At 41.3% G+C, this 26,262-nt stretch overlaps 1 protein-coding gene across 1 annotated transcript; it reads right to left on the reverse strand.

The window, feature by feature from the left end:
- Positions 1 to 3,314: 3,314 nt before the first annotated feature.
- On the reverse strand, positions 3,315 to 24,333 carry GARIN2 (golgi associated RAB2 interactor family member 2). The gene is made up of 6 exons (XM_059665962.1): positions 24,175 to 24,333; positions 21,099 to 21,295; positions 19,602 to 20,136; positions 15,841 to 16,070; positions 5,843 to 5,871; positions 3,315 to 3,379 (listed from the first exon to the last, which is right to left on the reverse strand). Exons 1-6 carry the CDS (start codon positions 24,331 to 24,333, stop codon positions 3,315 to 3,317), a joined length of 1,215 nt encoding a protein of 404 aa, XP_059521945.1.
- Between the last annotated feature and the right edge of the window lie 1,929 nt (positions 24,334 to 26,262).

Raw genomic sequence — 26,262 nt, forward strand, 5'->3', positions numbered from 1 at the left:
AAGTGCTTAATGGTTAGTGGTAGCCTTTATTTCTGCCACATGGAAGACACCGCTTTGTTTTTTTCCTTGTGTTGGCTGTTATTTCTTGGGCTGTGCTTGTTTTTTAGTTTAGTAGTTTGTATTTATCTGGGAAATAAAAAAGATAGAGGAGTCAATTCAATTAATTCAAAAGTCTAAAATAGACAAAGTTATTTCTGTTAAATAAAAAACTTATAAAAACTAAATATGCATGAAGTAAGTGATTATAATAAGTAAAATTACGCTTATAATCCAGCTTTTCTTCTTAATATAAGAATAAACATCCTTTGGACTGATAAGTTTTTGTTTTTTATAGGTTGAAGCAATGTTAAAGGAACCTCTACATTTCTTAAAATTTTTGTTTGAAGCTATTTCTACCCATGTAAGAATCTATTAAATCAAGATATCAAGATTAAAAGAGTATGGGCTTTTATTCTGTAAGAATTATAGATATATCATGGAATTATTTTGTATCTAAACTGAGTCCTAAAATAAGTCATAGGTATTACAAGCTCATTGAAATAAGGGGCCAAATAACTTTCACATTACTTCAGTTGTAATATGAAGTCTTTTTTCACCATTTAAAAAATTGTCTATCTTTGCCCATACATAAGCAATTCACAATTTAAATATTTGAGAGCCATTTTTTAAAAATCAGAAGTCAAGATTTAAATGTGGTATGTATATCTTTTTTTGCCCTTTTTTGTATTTGTAGTTCTTAATAAGACCCCAATATTTGAAATATCATTGCTATAAAATATATCAATCAAAGGATGAAATCACAGAATATTGGGTTATCTTTAAAGGATTTTCTTTCTCTAAATTGTACACTATATAGGGTGGAGCAAAAGTAGGTTTACAGTTGTGAGTACATGAAACAGAAAGTTTATTCTTATATTATTTTTATTAATTATTGTATTATTTTCCATACGAACAACTGTGAGCCTATTTTTGTCCCACCCTGTTTTGAGAGCTAGCAGGACTTGGGATTTTCTCTAAGTGGCTGTAGTAACCAGCACATGTCATCCTGAGTGACACCCTTTCACTGTCCACCACTACCATCTATAATAATAAAAGGGTAATATGCTAATTAGACCAGACATTCTCCCGGACGACCTTTTGGACGACCTTCTGGATGAAGCCAGAGCTGCGCAAGGGAAGCCAGTGCCGGCAGCCAGGGGAAGGAAAGCCTATTCTTGCACAAATTCCATGCATTGGGCAGAAAAACCACAAAAGCATAGGCACAGACTAAGCAGTGTATGTGAAGGCCAGGAGATTACTGTGTGTGGGCATTTGTTATTTTTTGGCCACAATGTTTTCCTCTGGTGTATAACCTCTGGCCTATGGTGTGCATCTGGGTGGGGCTCTGTGAATAAACTAAGTACTCAGCGCTAACCTAGCTGACTTTAGTGGCAGCATGACAGAATGGGTAAAAGAAGGGTGGGCACCTCCATTATCATCAGAGCCCTGATGAGATGCGCATGAGGTTCCTGCCAAGGCCAGTCCTGGTTCTCCAACCTTCTCTTCAATTCTACAAACTCAGCCCCTAAGTGTACACATGTATGCATGGGTACACACACACACACACACACACACACACACACACACACACAGTAGCTATGTTGTGGGAGGCTGCTGGAAGAAGTTTCATTCGTAAGTAACTCACTCACTGTCAAGCTAGCGTCCCAGAGAACTTTAGAATAGTAAGCCTGGGCCACCTGCAGGGGATGCACTGCACATAGGCCACAATGTGACTAAACCGTGCAGTGTACAGTTTACACAACTGTATGTAACAGCCTACTAGGTGCTCTATAAATATTGGTATAACTGTGTTATGAGAGAGAGAGGGTTTGGCTGTGTTGGCTAACCTAAGAAAGCAGGTTGGGAAAGAGTGTGATGAGGGAGGCAAAGAGGAAGAGGAAGAATGAGAATGAAAGAAATCACATAAAAGCAGCTTCAAGTAATTCCCTTCCAGTGCCTTATCCGAGGCTCCCTCTTTTCCTGTGGACTTAGAGCAGAAACCACAACCAACCCTCAACATTCCAGTCCCCCTCTATTGTCACTACAATATTAGCAATAAGGTTCAATGTTAAAAGATTCGATTTTTTGACAACTTTTTGTGAAAGTGTCATGTCTGTCCTTTATATCTATAAGGATTTATAATTGTAAAAAATTACCTTTAGGTTGTCTTCCATGTCTTTTATCCTTTGGTCTTTGCTTTTTCTGTTTTACTTTCCTCTCCTCACATCCGTTCCCCTGAGAAAAGGGGAGACAGATGAGGCACAAGTTCGAGGAAATTAGAAGAGGCTTTGACATGAGGGGAGAGAGACAAAGGGCAAAAAGGAAAATAGTGGGGATGGGAAGAGAGAGGGGAAGTGAAGAAGAAAGAAAAAAGTCACAAGCAGGAGAGAGAAAAAGCACAGAAAGAGAGGGAACGTATTCTGGGTCTTAAATTCAAATGATGTGCCAGCCATCTCATCAAAAATGTCTTTATTCTTTCCAGTGGAGCCCGTTGTTAAGTTTCACAAACAGGCTTCCTTTAGGGTCCTCCCACCCTTTCTCTCTTTAGCCTCGGTTTTATCAACACAAAATGACCCTGCCCATTTAGGATTCTGAGGAATTTGATTCGTAATTGGAAAAGAAAGGCTAGTGGGGATGGGGAGGATGCTCCCAGTATTTCATAAGAATTTTCCCCTCTCTTCTTTCCTTGAATCTCTATTCTTTGTCTCATTCCTTTACACATTTGGAAAATACCATAGGTTCACAGATAAACTGATTTTTTTTTTTTTTCTGCAAAGTTAAGGAGAAGAAAGCCTAGGAAGATAAGACATTGAAAGTCAATAAGGAAGAGAGATGGACCCAGATCCAGAGAGACAAGCTTAGCCTAGGCCCTAGGCCCTGCCTCATAGCCTTTTTGTAAAAATGCATTTGAAGTGCCCCTTTACCCAAAATCTTACTGAGAAAGGAGAAAAAGTGTGATTCTTTCAAACTCCTGAGAGATTTGAGAGAGATGAATTAGAAACCATGCCTGCAGCTGGCCATTGCCCAGCAGTGGGGTGAGTGAGAATCTGAGAGGTTAAGAGGACCAGGGGTTCGTTTAACTGCAGTGGGAGCACTCATTATTCGGGTTTCTACATAGAGTAGAAATAGGGTAGAAGTCAGATTTACAGACTCAATTTTAGTCTACACTCAGTCTAAATTCAACGAGGCATTATGATTCCACTAATCTTTGCTTTTCTTGGGGGAAAGAGTGCTCAGCGTGCGTAAGAGGGGATGAAAGGGGGAAAGGAAGTGATTCAGAGCAGTGTGAAAAAGGGGAAAGAAATGCTAATCAGAGGGAAAATTGAAAAACTATACAATCCTAAGTAATGAAAAATGGGAAGATCGAGGAAAGAAAAATGGAAAGAATGAGAAAGTACATGAAAGAAAACAAAAGGGGAAAAAATTAATACTTTTGAGAAACCTGCATGCCAGACTTGCATCCTATACTGTCCTTGGGACTTACCAAGCTCAGAGTGGAATTTTGCTGCCCGGGGCTGTTCTTTGCTTTGCTCCTCATTCCCAGAGCCCTGTTCTAAGCTGCCTCTATATTTACAAAGATGGGCCACCCGGACCACAAACATATCAGCTTATAAAGTCCTAACAGTGGGAAGGGCCCCTCCTTCCCCCACCCATATGCACACACATTTGACAGTTGAGAAAACTGAGGCGCAGAGGGGTTGAATATGAAACAGAGGAAGTGCAGTTAGAGGTCAAAGCTAGGGCTTTTGATTCTAAGTTCAGGGTTTGATAGTTGACTTCTTCACTTTCCCAAACTCTTCCAATTCCTTTCCCAGCTTGTATCACGGACTCACTCCTTTCTAGTCGTGTTGCCTCCCAAGCTGTTGTCTTCAGTTTGTTGTTTTTTTTTTTTCTCTTGCCCCCACAGGTAGTCAGTCCATAAATCTTGCTGACTACATACTCATGTCCTTTTTATCTCACGGCTTCTTACCTGGTTCAAACCTTGGCACCCTTCACCTGGACTATTATGATCTCCTATCTCTACTCGGCTCCAGCTTCTCTTAGAAGTTGCAATTGTCCTAAAACATAACACTAATTTTGTCCTTTCTGCCTTTCCATGGCTCCTCCTTTCCGACCAAACAGTGATGTCCACACCCCCTAGCATGGTGCAGGACCTCCACAGGCTGGCTCCTGCCTTGCATTCTGGCTGCACCTCTCTTTGTTCCTGTATTGACCATGCCCAGCACTACCCCACCCTTTTGATTTTGTTCACACCATTCCCTATATCCAGGATATTCTTGCTTCCCCCTTTCTAACTCAAAGACTGCCTCCTTCATAGAGTCTTTCATGATTTTCTCTCTCTCCTTCTTGAGCTAAAAGTAGGTCTTCCACTTTTCTCCGAAAGCTATACTATCACAAATTTATGTTATTTGTGCATCAATATGTGTACGTATTGTTATTTATTTCGTTTTGATCTCTCCCAGAGCCTGCCAGTACTTCATATATAATAGCTAGGTCCTGGATGCTTGTTCAGTTGAACAAAATTGAGTTTGTGCCAAAAGACAGGTGAAGGAATCAGTCACATGTAGGGTGAAGATAAAAATATTGATTTCCTACATTAATTTAAACTGCCCTTGGCTTAAATAAGGAGCACTTCAGAGTACATGGAGAATGTACTAATTATGTGCTAATGTACTATGCGTTAGTGATAAGGCTGCTGCTAGATTGACCCTTCCCTAGAGAATGAGAGGAAATATTTGCTGATTGGACATCTCTGGAATTTCTACAAATTCACTTTGATTTCTTTTTGAAATACAATCTGGGGTAGGAATTGATAGATGAACGTTCTAGACGCTGCAAAGGAGATTTTGCATTTTTATTATAAACGACGATAACATTTCCCTGCGATGGTGTCAGGTTCAGCACAGTGGATTGTAACATAGGTGAAGCCACATTAGGTGAAGCTGATCTGGAACTTGGACACCAAAGCCCGGTGGGAAGGCCCAGAGACAAATTCCCCTGTATAAACACCTATCCTCTAATTATTTGCTTTTTTTGAGGAGGATTCTTGCAAATGTGACTACAAATATCTTTTAAGTGTTGGTTTTTAAAGCAGAAGTATTCCTCCCCCCACCCCACCCCCCACTCCCCACTTAAGTCCAGCGAAATGTGCCTCTATGTTCCTTCCATGACATTCTTTTCTGCGCATGACTGGAGCTGAGGTCTGCTCCACCCCCACGGTAACTTAGAAGTGGGTCAGCAGCAAGCCAAGCCGGGGAGGAGCTCTCCACCGGTGCCTATAGGACGACCTCCACGTCCAAAGCTTGTGTTACAATTTTAAAATCCCGAGACATGAGAATTTGTGAAGAAAAAACTGCCAAACAAAACACTAAATGGAATCACCTGACAGCCAAGCAGAGGCCCAAGCTGAAAGCAGGAAGAAAAGGGGGCGATGACTTCAGATTTACCGAGACATGTACTTGTGGACCACTCCCCTTTCAAATCAGCAAGGACAAGAGGCCCTATTGTTTGGGTTCTGCCTGCAGAGCTAGGCTGGGAGTGGTTCCTGCCCAGGGAGTTAGATACGGGGAACTGGGAAACCGAACCCTACCAGCACAGAAGACTGTGAAGCCAGGCCCCCTACGTGAAAGGCTCTGGGCAAGAGTTTCTGAGCGCAGGACTCAGAAGGGAGCAGAGGCAGAGGAGGGAATGCATCAACACATCTCGCTGGATTCCTTCGCTCTTAACTACTCTGCTCCAGGACCCGGAGGGGACTACCAGATACCAGGGATCACAAAGAAATGTAGTGGAATCTGTTCCTTACCTGAAGTGTTTGAATCAGTCCTCATGCTCCTGTAAAAATAAACAACACATTTCAAAACATTTGCTAGTGTAACCACAAATATCTAGAAAAGCATTGCTGGGTGTGAGGTAGCTGCCCATTCCTGAAATGCTTTGTAGGTAGTAACGAAACGTGTTTGGTACATCTATGGCATTGTTGATTATAAAGCATATTAAAGTAAAATTACCTAAATTTCTCTAACAGGCAAGCTATCCCACCTGCAAAAGCCATATTAATAACATAGAATCTAGTTTTATTACCTGCCACTCAGTGAGGCTGGGCCATCCTTTCCCTGCTTGCTCTCCAGCCCCTGAAAACTTACTTGGGGTTTAGACGGAGAGAAGCTCAGGGCTCACCCAAAAAGAGCCGGGTGTGTTGGGAATTGTAGACTTTCATAGAGACCTAGGGATAGATTCTAGAAAGGATGGGTGCCTAGGGTTAGAAGTTGTCCAACTCGGCTCGCTTCTTCGGCACAGTCTCTATGGCCCTGATGGGGGCCACAGAGTCTGGGAAACTTGCCAGCCCCCAAGATAGGCTTTTTTGATATGTTGATTATTCTAAGCTGGCTATTTTTAAGAAACAAAAGACTCAGAAAGAACCTTTGAACCACCCCGCCCCGCCCCCCTTACCTGCCTAAAGGAATTCAGACAGAAAAACCTACTCAAAGGAAAATCCGCTCACCTTAGTGGCATGTGATCTAAGCGTGGTAGGAAGGAAGCAGCCAAGCAGAGTCAGGTTTTAGACTCGCCCCTGGGTCCCATTGTGTCTGGGTGTCCTGGCAAGATTTGTTTACCAGATGTGTGCTCTTTCTCATCCATCCCTGGATTGCCCACTTTCCTTCTGATGTCCCAGACGCCTGCCCTCCTTCTTTTGGTCTAGAATGGCATGTGAACCTGAACTGCCCAGTCTGTCCTAGAGTTCTCTATTCTTAGGGAACCCCCACATGTACCTATGTAGTAAATTTGATTATTTCCTCTTGTTAATCTGTTTCATGTTCATTTGATTATTAGATTAGCCAGATGAACTTGAAGGGTAGAAGGAAAATTCTTTTTCCTCCCCAATACAGGTGAATAACATAGACAAGTTATTATTTTTCTTATGGTGTAGTGGATAAAATAGGAGAGAAGCTGTCAGTTTTTCAGACTATTTCACTTTCAGAAATGTCTTTGGATTTAGAAGTTTGTTTTCTGCACTCCTAATTTTAAAAATTAATAACAATAATGAAAATACTTATTTTCTTAACCTCATTGGCATGCTAAAACATAAACCTATGTGACTTAATTTTCACTAAATCTGTTTCTTCGTCACATTTTCAATAATATTTTGGAACTGTTGCTGTTTGAGCAAAAGAAAGTGTTTCAGAAAAATAACTGCCCTTAGGTAATATATTCACAGATAAGTAGAAAGACATAATTATGATCCATTTCAAGGGTTCTGGCAAATGCGTCCAGTTTAAATTCTAATGGATCTTTCCAAAGTAAAGGTTAAGCTAGTAATTTTCTGAGGAGTTTGCAAATAAATGTTCACAGAGCCTGAACTAAATAGGTCTGGTGCTTTAAATGAAGGTTAAGCTTAATGACAAAAGTTTTCAAGAGACTGAGAAATATCAGGTAAATGTACTTTAAATAGGTGTAAATTAAAATAAAGCCTGCCATTATCCTCCATACAGCAAAGGGAAGAGTCACAGTATCGCTTTTATCAAGGTATGAAAAGGAATATAGATGCTTTATAAAGTAAATCCTTCACTTTGGAAGGACCTAAAGTGACATTATAGACGGCTCCATACTCTTTCACTCATCTAGATTGAAATTGCTAAATTTACATTTTAAAGAGTAATGAATTTGAGGACAAAATATCGAACAAGGTCATTGTTTAATTTTTTTTTTTCATGTTCCAAAGTGCATGGTTATAAAGTATCACTGAAATCCATGGTCTGGAAGATGAAAAATATGTAGCTCTTATTTATCACTCTCACAATGTCCTGATGCAATCCCACAAATCCTGCAATATCCTACAGATGTCCCAGGAACAAAGCACCAGCCAATTCCACTCTATTCTTAGATATTACACCTATCATTCATAATGAACATTTTCAAATTAGGCTCCAGCAAGTAATTATGTTCCTGATGCAAACTGGCAATAAAAAAGAACCCAGGCTTGATTAAACTGGGATTAAGAGGATTACTTAGAACCAAAATTTGTTTTTGCTTTGTGTTTTAAACTTTATGTATTTACTTTTCTCCCTTGTAGAGTCATCAGATAAATGACTCAGGAAGCTAAGAGACTGGAGGGCAGGCCTTGAAGAATTTCAGATGTGCTAACCTTCAAGAGTCCTTTCATCGCTAAAATTCCATAAATTTTTACTATTTATATAGGGATTTTGTTTCCTATTTCTAATAGGGATCATAATAGTGAGACTAACAACGATTTGCAGAGCATTTTTCATCATATTTTTTATCTCACAAGTTTAATACTTTAAAAAGCCAATAAGAGCCAATCTAATGCTCAAAGGATTTTTTGGGCAGTGAGACTATTCTGTATGTCATGGTGGGTACATGTCACTATGCATGTGTCAAAACCCATTGAACTCTACAATACAAAGAGTGAGCCCTAAGCTAGGGACTATAGTTAATGATAACATATCAATATTATTTTTTAATTCCAACAAATGTACCACACTATGCAAAGTGTCAATAGGGAAATCTGGGGTGGGGGGGGGGGAGGGTGACAGAATGGCATGGGGTGGGTGTATGGAGCTCTCTATCTGCCCGGAGTCAGTCCATCCTTGCTGTTTCAAGGGACCTGGCATATATGGCATACTGTTCTTAATATATTTGCTCACCTTCTTGGCACTATGTGTTTTAACCAAGGTCACCTCTCTGAGAAAGGTTGTTTCCCCAGGTAGGGATTTTCCCCTGAAGTTAGGGAGGGAATAAAACCCCTTAACTAAGTGCCAGGCGGGTAATTAATCACTTTAACTACGGACAATCATGCTTAAGCTACATAATCTTTACTCCCTGGAATGGAGATAAGAAACGCCCTAACCTTTGGAATAGAGATTGATAGGATTGGAATCAACTGGTATAAATACAGATGTAACAAGACAACAGGACACAGAACCTAGACACAGAACCTACACAGAACCTAGAGACAGAAGAACTTCGCTGGAGAGAACATGGCAAAAGATCCTGGACAGAAATTGGCCTCAGAACCTAGAGACAGAACCTAGAGACAGAACCTAGCGAGAGAACACGGCAAAAGATCCTGGACTGAACCTGACTACAGAAATTGGCAAGAGAACCTGACTAGAACCTGGTGACTGAACCTGGCTGGAGAACCTGGACAGAACCTGGCTGGAGAACCTAGCAAGAGAACATGGACGCAGAACCTGGCTGGAGATCCTAACCAGAACTTCGCTGGAGATCCTGACCAGAACTTGGCTAGAGATCCTAGCTAGGCTGCTGATCAACTGAACGCTGTCTCTGTGTCATTCCTTCTTCGCCAACTCCGTCCACACCTTTGGGGACCCCTGGACCTGCTGGGGTTGGACCCTAGCATCTATCCATTTTTCTGTAAATCTAAAACTGTACTTAAAAATAAAGTTTAGCCCTGACTGGTTTGGCCCAGTGGGTAGAGCGTCGGCCTGCGGACTTAAGGGTCCGGGGTTCGATTCCAGTCAAGGTCATATACCTTGGTTGCAGGCACATCCCCGGTTGGGGGTGTGCAGGAGGCAGCTGATCGATGCTTCTCTCTCATCGATGTCTCTAACTCTCTTTCCCTCTCCCTTCCTCTCTGTAAAAAATCAATAAAATATATATTTTAAAAAAATAAAGTTTATTAATTATTCACTTTATTAAAAGGCACTAAAAGCTAATCTAAGGGCAAGGAAAGAAGTTGAAATGATTTAAATAGTTAACTTACATATTTATCTTTTGAATCCAAACTTCAGAGCGCCTGGTCATTTAGAAACAATTCCTGAAGAAGTCTCCCTAGAGTTCAAGCCAATAGTTTGTCCTGTGGCTCTAAAGGGGATCCTTGTTGTGGATATCGGGACTGAGAACAAGCCCTCAGGAGAAAGGAGCCCTTGCTAAACTGTACTTTGTATGTAGAACTGCTTTTCATAAAGCAATGGTTCTCAAATGTGAGCCTGCACTGCAACCACTTGGAGGCCTAGTGCAGCACAGAATGCCGAGCCCACTCCAGAGTCTTTCCTCCAGTAGGAAGGGGGGGGGGGGGGGGGCTGAGAATGTACATCTCTCACAAGTTCCCAGGAGATGGTGCTGACCCACACTGAGAGCCACTGGTGTAGGAACCCCGGGTATTTAGCGGTGCCTTGCTTGAGCAGACAGCCCAAAGTACAGAAATCATCACCCCCTGACGCCCGAATACCTTGGCACTTGGACCTAGAGGCTCTCGAGTTGCTAGAAATGCACAGTCCAGGGGCTAAATGCACATGACTCTGATTCCCATAATCCTTTGATTCCCTTGACCTGTACTTAGCTGAGAAAGGTGCAAGAAAAAGCCAGATTTGAGTACAAAGTACTTAATTCTCAGTTGGTTAAGATATTGTTGAGTAAGGTTTTTTTTTTTGACAGAATACCCAACTTTCTTCTACGTAAACTATTGGAAATGAATGATCAGTGACAACAGCGATCATTTACTGAGCACCTACTGTGTCCCACGCTCTTTACGTGCTTTTAGTGCTCTGCTTCTAGAGCCCTGCAAGCCACTGGGTGTGTTTACTGTTTCTGCTCCAGCACTGCCCTTTAAGGACTCCCCAGAGCAGAGCTACATTCATTTGCCTTCACCATGCGGTCTCTTGTTTATTTAGCAGTAGATTAAAATTACATAAGAATTATGAGTAGGTCTTGATCCCTGGCAGGAGAATAATGTCTAAAGTCTAGCCAGGACAAAGGTCTTAGTGTTTATTTTTGACAAATTTCCAAGGACAAAGACACCACAACCTCCAAAACCAGTTCTGTTGTTTATTAATATCTAATCAGTGATACGTACTAATGTATTGTTCTTTATTGATTGGTTGGCTGTCTGCTATATTACTTTGCTGTATGATAAATTTTTCCTTAGTGATTAGTTAAAATGATTTTCATTTTAAATTTACTTTTTAAATTTAGCCTTCTGTGGACTTCTCATACATTGAAGATGGTAATTGTCACCTATTGGCATTTTCCTCCTCTGTTTAAATAACTTTTTTTTTTTTTTTTTTTTTTTTTACTGCATAAATTTTGTGTTTTTCTCCAGTTCTTCTCTAGGTTCAGTGTATTAGCTAGTGTAGTGGGAACATTACTTTGAAGGTACTCTGTGGTATAAAATCATCTTTGCATTATATTCAATGCAAGTCAAATCTGTATTAGATTTGTTTAGTCTAATGTACAATCTGAACCCTTTCTCCCTCCCCTCCCTTACTATGTTACTTCCTCCTCCCATTCCTTTCCCCATTTTAATGTGTCTATTTTTTTTTTGAAGCAATTACCATTGCTCACAGTGACTGGCATTGTGGACTTTTTAATATTAGTTTTTTAAATCCCCACAGCAACTCAGCATGGTCAGCGTAATTCTCATTTTACAAGTAAAGAAACTGTGACCGGAAACATCGCAAGCAGGTAAGACTAGAAGAGCCAGGATGGGAACCAGGGTTGTCTGACTGCAAAATTCAGTCTCTAACTGCTATGTCTTCCAATTAATGCATCCTAGCATCAGTTTGATTTTTACATTATATATATAATTCATTGTCTAATAAAAGTATAATAGAAACGTGTTAATAACTACAACAAATATCAATTTATTTAATCACCAACTCTGCCTAAACTCTTTGGTTTCTTACCATCCTTATTGTAAAAATAAAATACCATTATATATACATTTTTTGGAATTTTACTTTTCTAGCTTGTAAGTTCTTTTTAGTCATACAGTGCTTTTCATTGAAATTTCCCCATTGCTTTTCCTAATGGGGACCTGCTGTTTCACTAAATTAACATATTATTTCCTATGTAGCCATTTTTATACCTGCAGTTCTTTGGATTACTTATAAGTTTTAACTACAAGACACTATGTTCAAATAGGTTATTTAAAAAAATTATTTCTTTGACACATGTTCCTCTATGTCAAGGGCTGTAACTGTCTCTAGTGTGAGTTGCCAAATCACTTGTAGACAGGTCCCACCATTTACGATGACATCATCAGTGTTAGAAACATCTAATAAAAACCCAGTAATTGCTTAACTTGTATTTTTAAAAATTATTAGTGAGATTGATCCCTCTTCAAGTATTGATTTACTTTTGTCTTCTAGAGTCAATATTTCATTCATAACATTTATTCATTAGATTCTTTACAAATTCTCATTAGCTATATATATGGTAGGAACAACCTTTATAGATTACCTGTTGTGATTATTTTCCCATTGTGTTATGTATTTATTTATTTAAAATTATTTATTTGGCAGGTATTTATAACTGTTATACAGTCAGTCAGCTTGGAACTCTATTTCCTCAGAGCTCCATCCCTGCTCATATCAGAGAAGCCATCCTGACCACTTGTATAAAAATCTCTCTTTTCCTGCCGAAACCGGTTTGGCTCAGTGGATAGAGCGTCGGCCTGCAGACTGAAGGGTCCCAGGTTCGATTCCGGTCAAGGGCATGTACCTGGGTTGCGGGCATATCCCCAGTGGGAGATGTGCAGGAGGCAGCTGATCGATGTTTCTCTCTCATTGATGTTTCTAACTCTCTGTCTCTCTCCCTTCCTCTCTGTAAAAAATCAATAAAATAATAATAAAAAAATCTCTCTTCCCTCCTCAAATCACTCTCTATTCTTTTTTTTTTTTAAATCACTCTCTATTCTGTTACTTTATTTTTTTTAATCACAGCCCATTTCAGATCTCATGATACATTTTATTATCTATTATCCTCCACTGGAATAAAACACTCCATGAGATAGGGACTTGATTATTTTCACTGCTGTGTTCCTAGGGCCTAGCACATAGACGGTGCTCAGTAAATATTATTGAATGAATGAAATTTGCCACTGAAAGTTTCTTCTGTTGCTTCAGTGGCCAAGAAATGAACTTTCCTCTGAGACTAAGGCAATGCTACTATTCCATTTTCTTCTAGTTTATTTTAGTTTTACAATATTTCACTCTTTCCATTTGAAATTTTTGTGTGGAATGATGTAAATCTCTAGAATTTTTCTCTTTTGTGCTTCTTTTGAACCCATATTAGTTTACATTTATTTTTCAAACTTTATTTATATATTCTAAACTTGGCACTAGTGTTTCTAGTGGCTATCTATACTAATAAAAGGGTAACATGCTAATTAGACCGGGAGACTTTCCAGGAGGCCTTCCAGATGTCCTTCTGGACAAAGCCATGGTGGCGGGGCCGAGGCAGAGGAGGTTAGAGGCCATCAGGCTGGTGGGCGGGGGCAGTTGAGGGTGAGCAGGCTGGCAGGGGGGCAGTTAGGGGTGATCAGGACGGCAGGGGGAGCAGTAGGGGGTGATTAGACTGGCGGGGGGAGGGGGGAGAGTTGGGGGCGATCAGGCTGGCAAGCAGAGTGGTTAGGGGCGATCAGGCAGGCAGGCAGGTGAGTGGTTAGGAGCCAGCGGTCCTGGATTGCAAAAGGGATGTCTGACTTCTGGTTAAACCAGCAGTTGGATATCACCCGAGGGGTCCCAGATTGGAGAAGGTGCAGGCTAGGCTGAGGGACACCCCCCACCCCTGCACGAATTTTGTTTAATTATAATGTGGCTTAAGATTGTATAGAACCGGCTCCCTCTAGACACTTTCCATCCCCAAAAGTTTACTTGATAATCTTACCCCTATCTTTTCCACATACTTTGTATAATTTCTATGAGATATCTTATTGAGATAAATTGGTATTGTATTAAATCTATAAATCAATCTAGGAGGCCCTGTAATATTTGCTGTCTTAACTCTACCAGCCCAGAAAGAGATCTGAGTTTTCCTTATTCAAGTTGTTGTTTAGTTCTGCCATTAAAAGTTTTGTAATTCCAGATATATAGATCTCTTCTCACTTACACTAAATATTTGATTTTTATCATTGTTTATAAAAAATACATTCTGTTTTTTCAAAGCATTTTTTAATTTTTTTTTAAATAAGACATTAACAGAATTATTTTTGTAAGTTTATTTTATACCTATGACATTCTTAAACTTTTTTTACAAACTAATATTTTTAATGAATCTCAAATTTTCTAAATGTGAATTTCCATTTGCAAAGAGTGATTTTTAAAATCTTATATTTATTCTTTGATTTCTTTGCCCTACTATACTTCCTCTTAAATTATATTTTATAGAAATGTTAATGGGAACATAATTTAAGAACAGTTGCAAAATTTCTTTATTTAAATAATGTCTCTGATTTGGAGTAATTGTTCTTTACTGTGCTAAAGGAAAATTATTCTATATTTTGTGAGTGTCTACCAAGAGCTACAAAATCTCTCAAATGCATTTATAGTGTCATGACTTTTCTGCTATTCGAAATTCAAATAATGACTTCTATTGACAGTTTCCTTAATTTGATATTATTTGCTATATTTTGCTTCTTAAGAGCCAATGAATTTAGTATTTATTGCCACAGGTAGGATTAATCTAGAATTTTCTTTCTTGTGCTGTCTGCCAGGCTTTATAATCCAAATTATTTGCTTCATAAAATTAGGAAAATAAAACATATTTTCTTCTATATTTAAAAGATTACAAACATCTGCTAGATGATTTTGACTGTCCAAAAACTGTCCAGTAAAAGTCAGAACTATGTCCTTTTCTTTTATGGGAGCTCTTCGATAAAAGCTTTTTGTTTTCAAGTTTTGATTGTGCCAGTTTTGCCTCTTTGTGTTTTTGTTAAAACCATCTATTTAATTTAGGGTTTCCAAGCTATAAAAGCAAAGTTGTATATAATCTCAATAACAATTTACTAATCTTCCTATTAGCTGATGTGACACCTTTCAAGTTTCCAATTTTGCCCTTTAAAGGAAAAAAGTTGTACGGTGGTTTCCCCTTTTTTTGTTGTTTATTCTTTTTGAAGAATCAACCACAGTTTCTATCACTTTAAATTACTTAAAATTTGTATTGTTTATTACTTTTTTTTAGTTTTGTTTTCCTGTTTCCCCTGTTCCTTTTTACATTAAAAAAAAAACAACTTATGAGCCCCGCCGGCATGCCTCAGTGGTTGAGTGCTGACCTATGAACCAGAAGGTCACGGTTCAATTCCTGGTCAGGGCACATGCCCAGGTTGTGGGCTTGATCCCCAGTGTGGGGCATGCAGGAGGCAGCTGATCAATGATACTCTCTCATTATCGATGTTTCTCTCCCTCACCCTCTCCCTTCCTCTCTGAATCAATAAAAATGTATTTTATAAAAATAAAAAGAATTTAGACATGATTCATTGCATCCCTTGTTTTCATTATTGCTAATATAAATATTTAGATCCAAATTTTCCTCTGGTTTCTTTTTAGGCATTACTCCAGAATGACCGGATTAACTTTAGTCTTTACAATACTGTAGTGCTCTCTTCCATTCATCTTGCAATTGGATATTAAAGTTATGAAAATAGTTTTTTTTCAGATTATTAAGTTGTTAGTTGGAAATGTAGAAAAGTGTGAGGGAAATGTGGAGGAGAAAAGATAGAGAAGTATAAAATAAAAGAAAGAGCACCCATCATCACTCCAGAAATCCAGGCCCCCTAACTCCCAAAGGGGGACCCTGCCATTCTTGTTTATTTTCTTCAGCACACACAGTGACACCGGGCAGGCAGCCCAGAACGGAAATAAAATTTAGATGAGATTGAACCAAAATCGGGTCATTAAGAGTTGACGATGTCATCATTCGATTATATTGTATCTATGCCCGAGACCCCAGCAACAAACGCCCGAGTTGCAGGGATCTGAAAGCGTCCACTCATTTACTTTACCTCCTATGGCGGCACCCCCGGCACCTCCCTGCCTCACGCACCTGGATTCTCCAGCCTTGAGAGCCGTGCTTATCTCCGAGGTCCTATCTTTCATCTCTTCGCAGGCATCTGGCTCACTCTCTACTGGCGTCAAGGTCGTTTGGAAACATCTCTCACCTTCGAAAGTCAGTGTTACGTTTGAGATGGTGACGTGTTTTGAGAATTCTTTGAGCTCATTCTTACTCTTTGTATCTCGTAGACACCCAGGCTTCAGACATTTTTCCAGTTTTTCCTTTGAAAATAGTAAGCAGCAGCAAATCAGGTCACAGGAGAGCATCATGGAGAAGTAGATGACTTATGGGGCCCTATCTAAAACAGCAATCATTTCATTCAGACTTACTCGATGCGCAGGCGCAGTGAGGAGGGACTGACGCTTGCTGTCGCATGGCCGGTGGGGAGGCCAGGGGGGTGTTGGGGGCTGGCAGTGTGGGGACCCAACGCAGCACATTGAAAAGCGCATGTGGTCATGTACTGAAGTCACCTCTAAATTACAGTACTTCCTCTCCCCGAATTGTCAGGGAAAGGAAGGTTTTCTAGAAAGGCCTTGCTAGGTACTCCCCAGTCTGAGGCTGTCCTTCGTTTAAGAGCATCTAATAGGTGAGAAACTCTACCTAAACCTTAATGCCCTAAAATCTCTCCCGTTCTAATTTCCTGGTTTCTGGTAATGCAGCACCTCTCTGAGTGGCTCGCTGCCTTCCTGGGACTCGAAGGCTCAGGGCAATGGGCTGGCAGGTTCTGAATACTGTGTCTCTCTAGCATCGCCTGCGTCTGCACCCACTAGTCCATCACCTCTGTTACCTTTCCTGGGAAGTGATCTTCCTCCTAAAAACTTCATTTTAAGTCTGACAATGAAAGAAATACATATTTATTATAGAATAATTTAAAAAATACTATCCTGTATAACAGAAGGCTAATATGCAGATTGTCCCCTGGACCAGGAGTTCAACCAGGTGGCAGGGCTGGCAGCCAACCACCCGCGGCCCCTCTCCCCAGCCGGCCCAGCCCCATTGGCCCCTATCAGGGAGGGCTGGCTGGACCCCACTGGTGCATGAATTTGTGCACCAGGCCTCTCGTGATATTTAAAGTGAAAGGAAGAAAATTATTGCCAGCCTGATGCCACTGGCCAGAAATAACCACTCCTCTGGCACATTTCACTTGGTCCCTGTGCCCATTTATTTACTTTGTATGTGTCTGTTCTGTGACCACATTTCTGTTTCATATGCTACATTTTTCACTTAATGATTATAAACGTTTTCCTTATATCATTAAAACTTGAATTCTTCTAATTAAAAATGAATCCTTTTGTTGTAGGAAACAGTAAACTCAGAAAAGTGTGAAGAAAACATGAATTGCTTATAATCCCCCAACCCAAAAATAAACTGCTATTAATAATATGACTTTCCCCCTTCTATTGTCTCTGTACCGTACGGATCACATTCTTCATTTTTTTAAAAAATATATTTTATTGAACTTTTACAGAGAGGAAGGGAGAGAGATAGAGAGTTAGAAACATCGATGAGAGAGAAACACCTCCTGCACATCTCCTACTGGGGATGTGCCCGCAACCCAGGTACATGCCCTTGACCGGAATCGAACCTGGGACCTTTCAGTCCGCAGGCTGACGCTCTATCCACTGAGCCAAACCGGTTTCGGCCCATTCTTCATTTTTTAACTCAACTTTATATCATGAAGATTTCTCCAAGTAAAGAACAATTCTTCAACAATTTTAATAGCTACAGAGTATTCATTCAACAAATATTTACTGTCTATCAACTTGCCAGATACATACTACAGTCATTCTTGAATTAGACAAATATGGGGTCTGCCCTGCATGGATTTAAATCCAGTTAGCCATTTTCCCTGTAGTGGACATTTAGGTTACTTCCATATTTTCATTTTTAGAAACATGGTATGAATGTGGAATGATTAGCATCTTTATAGCTAAATCCTCATTCCTATTTCTGTTTAATTCCTTTAGAAAGATTCCTAGAAGTGGAATCGCTGAGTCAAAGGGCATATTTTAAGGTTTGTAGCAATTTTCTTTTTTTAAAAAAAATATATTTTATTGATTTTTTTACAGAGAGGAAGGGAGAGGGATAGAGAGTTAGAAACATCGATGAGAGAGAAACATCGATCAGCTGCCTCCTGCATACTCCCTACTGGGGATGTGCCCACAACCAAGGTAAATGCCCTTGACCAGAATCGAACCTGGGACCCTTCAGTCCGCAGGCTGACCCTCTATCCGCTGAGCCAAACCGGTTAGGGCAGTTTGTAGCAATTTTCATCCCTACCTATATGAATTCCATATTAACCACAGCTTCACTAACACGGACTACTTTTATTCTTTTTTTTTTTTAAATATATTTTATTGATTTTTTACAGAGAGGAAGGGAGAGGGAGAGGGATACAGAGTTAGAAACATCAGTGAGAGAGAAACATCGATTCAGCTGCCTCTTGCACGCCCCCTACTGGGGATGTGCCCGCAACCCAGGTACATGCCCTTGACTGGAATCGAACCTGGGACCCTTCAGTCCGCAGGCAGACACTCTATCCGCTGAGCCAAACCGGTTAGGGCTACTTTTATTCTTTTAAGTAACAGTTTTACAGGTTAGATTCTTTCTAAATTTGAATTTCTTTGATTATGAATGAGGTCAAACTTTTCCATTGTATTTACTGGAAGTTTCTTCTTCTGTGAAACTTCTTCGTTGCCCATTGCCATTTTTTAAAAAAAAATTGTGGGCCTCCTGGGCTTTTCTGCAGTAGTCTTCAAATTGATTTCTTTGCCTACAATCCATTCTGCCATCAAATTAATCTTTTAAAAACACAGCTACTTGCCCTGGCCGGGTGGCTCAGTTGGTTGGGGAGTCGTCCCGTACACCAGAAGGTTGCAGGTTACATCCCCAGTTGGGGTACATGTAGGAGACAACTGGTGGATGTTTCTCTCTCACATCAGTGTTTCTCTCTCTCCCTTTCTCTCTCCAAAAATCAATTTAAAAAAACACAAGATCTCAGTATTAAACACACACACACACACACACACACACACACACACACACACACACACACCACAGCTCCTTCACACCCTTACGGAAAGGGCTATTGTGACTAAGGTATGCCCAAAGACCGAAATCCACACTTCTTATTTTGGCATTCAAGGTTTGCAAACAATTTTTCAATTCTATATCCTATTATTCTCTGCATATATTAAGCTCCAGCTGAACAGGACTAACCATTCTTGGATATGGCTCTGCGTTTTTCTACTTTCTGGCCTTTTCTATAGCCACTCACTTCTTTTGGTATTATAATTTCTACCCTCACTTTTCCCTACTGAAGTTTCATCCCATCCTTCAATGTACTGTATCCTTTTATATACATTTAAACCTTAAAATAGCCCTTACATGATATTCATATTCTCATCCTAGAGATGAGGAGACTGAAGCTCATGCAGGTTCAGTGACTTGGCCAAACCACTCTGCAGCAGGGCAAGATCCCAAGCCAGATCTCGGACTCTGATTCCAAAGTTCTTCCCATCCCACCATAGCTTTCTGACATTGGGGTGCGTTTGGTGGTAAGGATGGTCACTACCTATTTCAAGAGACACCTGACAACTCCTTTACACCAAGGATCAGATCTCATTATTAAAATTAGAACAAGTTCCATGGCATTTTGATAATCACCATCAGGGAACTAACCAAGAAGAGCCATCTTGGTGATCACCCTTGTTCTTGATGATTAAAGAATGAAAGTCTTCCATGTCACATACCTTTTCCTCCTGCTTGGCCCTTAGTATGTCATCATTTTCAAATACCACTCTGACCCCCGAGCTGTTTGTGCCATCATGGAGGTCTGTGACTTCCGTGACTTCTGTGAAAATGTTTACATCTGGGGCCTCAGTGACCTCCTGCTCTGGAACATCCGTGACATCCGTGACGTCAGTGATGACTGTTAATTCTGAGAAATCAGTGCTCTCCAGGCCGTACACATGGTCCGAATACACGTACGGATGGGAAGTCTGTACAGCGGTGAATTCTGCGATATCCATGATGTCCATCGAGCCCGTGATGTCTGTGCTATTTGTGAGTTCCGAGAGGCTCGAGACTTCTGACACTTTGGAAACTTTGGCTTTCTCCTGGTTCAGGAGGGCGATGAGCTCTACCCACTGAGAAAACAAGGCGTCCTGTTTGTAGGCGGGGGCACAGAGCTGGAGGTAGTAGGCGCGACCACTTGCCAGCTTCACTTTGAGGCGCATTTTCTCAGCATCGTGCACTGACAGAGTCACAAACTGCAGAGGGAGAAACCTGCAAACAGACGCAGAGGTCACCTGGAGGCCAGATCGGAGGCCTCTCAGAAGGCCTTTCCTGTTACATTTTATAGCAGTTTGTAGCGTGAGACTCAGGACAGTGATGGCGAACCTTTTGAGCTCGGCGTGTCAGCATTTTGAAAAACCCTAACTTAACTCTGGTGCCGTGTCACGTAGAGAAATTTTTTGATATTTGCAACCATGGTAAAACAAAGATTTATATTTTTGATATTTATTTTATATATTTAAATGCCATTTAACAAAGAAAAATCAACAACAATAAAAATGAGTTCGCGTGTCACCTCTGACACGCGTGTCATAGGTTCGCCATCACTGGACTTAGGACAACAGGCTGGTCTCCCACACAGGCCTGGGGAGGGGCAGGCAGGGACCTGGCAGTGCCTTCCCGTGGCCACCAGGTCCCCAGGCTGGTCCTTAGTTTAGGAGGCTCAGAATGTTCATTTTCAGTACGTGTCATCAGGCTGCTGGGAGTCATCCCACCTGGGTCACACTTCTAAGACTCTGACGTACTACAAAAATCAGAGATCCGACATTTACCGCGAGAAACTGTCCTGTGTCATCCTGCAGAGTTGAGACTTAGAGAAGGTGGGTGACTGGCTCTGGGCCGCACAGACAGTTGGTGGCTTGAGACGCAACCAGAGCTAACTACTTCTGGTAGCCGTTAGGATGTTGCGGGGAGAGGGGCATGTTCTACAGAGGCAGTTTGAGTTTTCAGTTCCTGTTAATTAAGTTCAATTGAAATAAAAGTTTACCTCTTGTTTGACTGCCAGGTTGGCATAAGCCAGGTCCCCAGTTTCGAGGGTGTGGCTCTCATTTGCAGCAAGGAGCACACGTGAGAGGCTCCCTCTGAGCAATTGTCATCGTTGTGTCCATTTTCAGCTTCTCGGGGGCAAAGCCCATTTTCTGAAACACCCTTCACCTCTTCCCTTTGTAACTCACCTGGTGAGCACCAGTTTCTCTGGAGAAGATCTCAGGAGACTCTTAAACAGGGGTTCTCTGTCCTTCTGGGCCATGGGTGTGAGATGTGCTAGCAGCATCACGTTGGGGGTCTTGTGGGTGTGGCTGGAAGAGCAGATGGCAACAGCCACCCAGTTGGCTCGGTTATGAAGGTAAATGGATTCACCTCTTCTATTGACCTAAGGCAGAGAACAGGAAGAGGGGTTTTCTGATGAGGTGCATGGTCCTGACTACCTTGCTTACCTGTAGGAAACAGGAACAATGAACCATGTGATGCATGTGTTCACTCACTCGCTCCTGTGACTTCTTGGAGCTCTCCCACTAAAAAGGCAGACATGGCTCCTGACTGTGGAGGTCTACCAGGGAAGTGAACACTGGACAACTATACCACTTATTATTATTATTATTATTTAATCCTCATCTGAGGGTATGTTTATTATTTGTTTGTTTGTGTGTTTAGAGAGAAAGAAATAATAGGAATAATGAGTTTTGAGTATTTTTGCCTTTGTTTTGAATGTAATTTCATTGGAAAAGTTTATAGGATTTAATTTTTAATAATGGCTGTGTTTAACAACCTCTGGCAAACTTCCTAAACACTCACCAATCTGCCAGTCCCAGACACCCTGGCCATAGGGTCAGAGGAGTCTCCCTGAGAAAGGGACCTCACTGAGACCTGAACAATGTGGCAGATAAACTGGCTGTGTGGACAGAACTATTTTTTAATATATATTTTATTGATTTTTTTTTTTTTTTTTACAGAGAGGAAGGAAGAGGGAGGAAGAAACATTGATCAGCTGCCCCCCGCACACTCCCCACCGGGGATGTGCTCGCAACCAAGGTACATGCCCTTGTCTGGAATCGAACCTCGGACCCTTCAGTTCACAGGCCAATGCTCTATCCACTGAGCCAAACTGGTTGGGGCTGGACAGAACTTTTAAGCTGAGGAATTGCATGTGCAAAACCTAAGAATCTCAGCCAGTAAAATCTTCACAGTTGGAAGAGGAGGAGACTGGAAAGTGGGTGGACAAGGAAATGAAGGAAGCCAGAGAAGTTCCAAGCAAACTTGGTTTCTCAGCTGTATAATAACTGGCTCAAAAAATAAATCACTTAAAAACAAATATACTCTAAAAGACCCACACTATTGATTATCTACTCAACACCATGCTCCTTTTCTGCCTGATGAACAGAATTCTGGTTTTGTCTGGTACCCACCCGTCAGAGATGGTGTCCCAACTCAGGGGTTAAATTATGATGACTTAGACCAGCCGGTGTGGCTCAATACTTGAGTATTAAAGTCACCAGTTCAATTCCTGTTCAGGCCACATGCCCGGGTTGTGGGCTCAATCCCCCGTGGGGGGCATGCAGAAGGCAGCTGATCAATGATTCTCTCTCTCATCAATGTTTCTATCTCTCTCTCTCCCTTCCTCTCTCTAAAGTCCATAAAAATATTAAAAAATTACAATAAACCAGTCATGCTGACCCATCCCCTTGCAAGCAATTGCTTTTAGCAGCAGCATGTGACCCAGGCCTGGCCAATGAAACACTAGTGGGGGCCTCTTGGTGGCCCTGGGAAAGGATTCCGAGTCCTCACAGAGTTGTAAGGATGAGAGGCATCTCTTTTGTTGCTGGCAGTCACTGTCCTATTTGCATGTGATGTTTGAGGGGAGCTAACTTGAGGGTGACAGAGCAAAAGGAGGGAGCCTGGGTCCTTGATGACTCCCCGTGGGCGAGCTGGTGCCCTGAGGTTCTGGCACTCTGTCTGAGATCATTGTTCTTCTTTTTCATTTAAACTTGTTGCCTCAGGAACCTTAGTAGCTTGCTGCATGTTGAAGGGAATAACCTTATCCAATTATGATATGGGGCCCTGGATGGTCTGTAGAATGCTAACTGGCCCCTACCCCCGTGTTCATGAGAGCATGCAAAGGTTATTTGAAAAGTGTGCAGGAAGAAATGTGAAAAAAAAAGAATAGTAAGTACGAACATACAATTATGACTTATTCTACGTGTTCTGGGCAACACCGAAGCATCAGTGTTCTTTGAGGCATCACTTCCTGCCTATGGTTCTGGAGGGGAGGACATCTCCCGGACTCCCAGGAGTCAGTGCAGAGAACGTGTTTATGGAAGATGAGAAAGTAAGTATCTGTGGTCATCTCTGTGGCATCAGCTGAGGAGCTGTTTGAATGGATGCGTTTCATGTTAGACTTGCTTGTGGCATTTCAGTGAAGTTTAGAGGGACAGCCTACTACACCATTGAACTCATTTCCCTATTTCTTTGTCTAAATATACATATTTTTAAATATGTTTTAATTGACTTCTGAGAGGGGACTGGAGAGGGAGAGAGAGATAGAAACATTAGTGATGAGAGAGAATCATTGATTGGCTGCCTCCTGAAAGCCCCCTGTTGGGGATTAAGCCTGAAACCTGGGCATGTGTCCTGACTGGGAATTGAACCCTGACCTCCTGGTTCATAGGTTGACTCTCAACCACTGAGCAACACTAGCCAGGTTTGTTTGAATATTTTAATGTTGAATGTTCAAAGGAAAGTTAGAACTGCTCCCAAATGCATTGAAATATAGTTTCATTCATAATGTAGGTACATTTTTATGAAAGGAAATTTTTCTCCCTGACACAATTTGACAACTGTATTTCACCTTCAGAACTAAAATCCAAAATTCACTTTAAATCCCAGTTGTGTCATAGGTGTTATTCTTTAAAATGTCTTCTAAAGCTAAGAAAGGAATTATTAGAATGCTTTCCTGTGGCAGGATATCCTAAAAATGACTACCGTTTCTTCATGTAATTTTGAGCAGATTATGATAGAAAATTATGGTAGAGTTAGGACAGCATTCCAGGGTTAGAGTTGGGAAAATTTAAAATGAATTTTTACTTAACATTATAATTATTTTCAGTTGTCTAAAGTTCCAAAACTGTTCCCTTTAACTGTATCACACATTCCACTGCCACACTTAAAACAATTCTCCTCCCAACCTTTTCCGTCATCTTTGAGTAAGTTAATGACTGAAATGATTGTAACATAATTCAGGGCTCGAATTTTTACCTGGATGAAATTGCCCTCTAACATGGGAGGAGATACAAAAGGGGCATACTCTCCTCCATCCAACATATTTTTGAGATCTCCTGGACCGTGCGAGGGCGGGGTGCGGATGGCGTCTCGCTCACTGACCCTCATGGTAAGCGTCCTGTTGCTCTTCTTCATTGTGCTTCCACACAAACATCCGACCGTCGACAAAGTGGACAGACAACGAACAGATGCAGAGAAAATTTAACAGAGCACGTAAGTAGCTTCACTTATTCATTCATTCAACAAATTTCATCAACATCTATGATATGCTAGGCGACGTGCTGAGCACTGGAGATACATCTGAGAGGTCTGATAAGATCCCTCCCCTCAAGCAGCTTATAGGCTATGGGGAAACAGAGGGAGCAAGTTCAAAATCAGATGTGGCTCTGGCCAGGGAGCTTAGTTTGTTAGAGCGTCGCCCCACGAGCCAAGGTTGCAGTTTTGATCCCTGGTCAGGGCACATACAAGAAGCAACCAATGAATGCATGCGTAAGTGGAAGAACTAATCGGTATTTCTCTCTCTCTTTAAAAAAATGAAGATGTTGGATGATAAAGGCCACAGAGACTGTAGAACAGAGATACCTGGAATATGAAGTTCCTGGGGTATAGGGCTGGCAACATTACTTAATTAGGCTGGTTAGGAAAGGCCTCTCAAGGAGGCCCCACAACACATGCCCCATGTCCCCTAAACCATTCTTTTCTGTCTTTTTAATTAATGTACCACTACTCTTTCCATCATTCAGAGTTCACAGTCTCCTCCTCCTCCTCCTCCTCCCCCTCCTCCTCCTCCTCCTCCTCCTCCTCCTCCTCCTCCTCCTCCTCCTTCTCCTTCCCCTTCTTCTTTTTTTAAGAAGGGTATGGAAACTATACTAAACTGAGAACACTTCTTCCTGATCATTCATCCATCACTAAGGCTTATCTCTTGGTTGGGAGGTAAATAGTGGATATTGATCTAATCAATGACAGTCATTCATCTCCTGCTCTCTCTCTGGCAACTGCTTCCACAGACAACAATGGCTATATATTATCTTTCATCTATCAGAAATCACAGAATTCCAAGAGGGGAACAAGACCTCAGAGTGTAATTCTGCTCAAATGTTCAAAATATCCCCCTTCCCTCTTCACAAACTCCATGCCTGTGAGAGGAAGGTTCTTAAGTGGCACGCAGTAACTCCTGCATGCAGATTTCCACCTCTGTCCTTTCTCAGAGACACTTTTCCCCTCTAGCCGAAGCTAATAGGTAAGTAGTGAGCATGTCTCGTTCCTGCCCCTGCCAGGGTCGTGGGGTGCAGAGACCACCGCTACCTGACATCCTATAAGCATATGCCGGGCATGGAGAGTGTGGGAATTCCCCAGACCTTCTGCTTGTGGAGCTCAAAGGATGCCTCCCTTTAGCTCTTTTTTTTTTTTTTTTTTAAACTGCTTTCAGAGAGGAAGGGAGAAGGAGAGAGAGAGATAGAAACATCAATGATGAGAGAGAATTATTGATTGACTGCCTCCTGCACACAACCCGGGCATGTTCCCTGACTAGGAATCGAAACCTGACCTCCTAGTTCATAGGTCCATGCTCAACCACTGAGCCACACTGGCCAGTCCCATTAGCACATCTTATCATGAACCCATGGGAAGTAAAATGAGTCAAGAAGAGCAAGAAATGCCCTAGCTGGTTTAGCTTAGTAGCTAGAGTGTCAGCCTGAGAACTGAAGGGTCAGGTTTGATTCTGGTCAAGGACACATGCCTGGGTTGTGGGCTTGATCCCCAGTAGGGGGTGTGCAGGAGGCAGCCAATCAATGATTCTCTCTTATCATTGATGTTTCTATCTCTCTCCCTCTCCCTTCCTCTCTCTGAAATCAATATAAATATATTTTTAAAAATGAAGAGCAAGAAAGTAAAATAGTCTAGAGAAGCCAAACATAAAAAGAATGGGATAAAAGAAAGCATTCAGGGATGGGTGTGGGAAGAGATAAAACAACTTCCACCTAACACAGAGAGGAAGGAAATAGTAATTGATAGAATTTATTTAGTGCTTGTCATGTGGGAAGCAATACAGGCCTTACATGCCCT

Source organism: Myotis daubentonii, chromosome 1 (assembly GCF_963259705.1).
Source record: "Myotis daubentonii chromosome 1, mMyoDau2.1, whole genome shotgun sequence".
Lineage (NCBI taxonomy): Eukaryota > Metazoa > Chordata > Mammalia > Chiroptera > Vespertilionidae > Myotis > Myotis daubentonii.

Excerpts from the sequence above, each read along its gene's own strand:
- GARIN2 (XM_059665962.1), bottom strand. The coding sequence starts at position 24,333 with ATGAAGAAGAGCAACAGGACGCTTACCATGAGGGTCAGTGAGCGAGAC. Across the intron at positions 16,071-19,601 it reads GGGCCAAGCAGGAGGAAAAG|GAAAAACTGGAAAAATGTCT; the intron begins GTATGTGACATG and ends CTATTTTCAAAG. Across the intron at positions 5,872-15,840 it reads CTCAAGGCTGGAGAATCCAG|GAGCATGAGGACTGATTCAA; the intron begins GTGCGTGAGGCA and ends TTATTTTTACAG.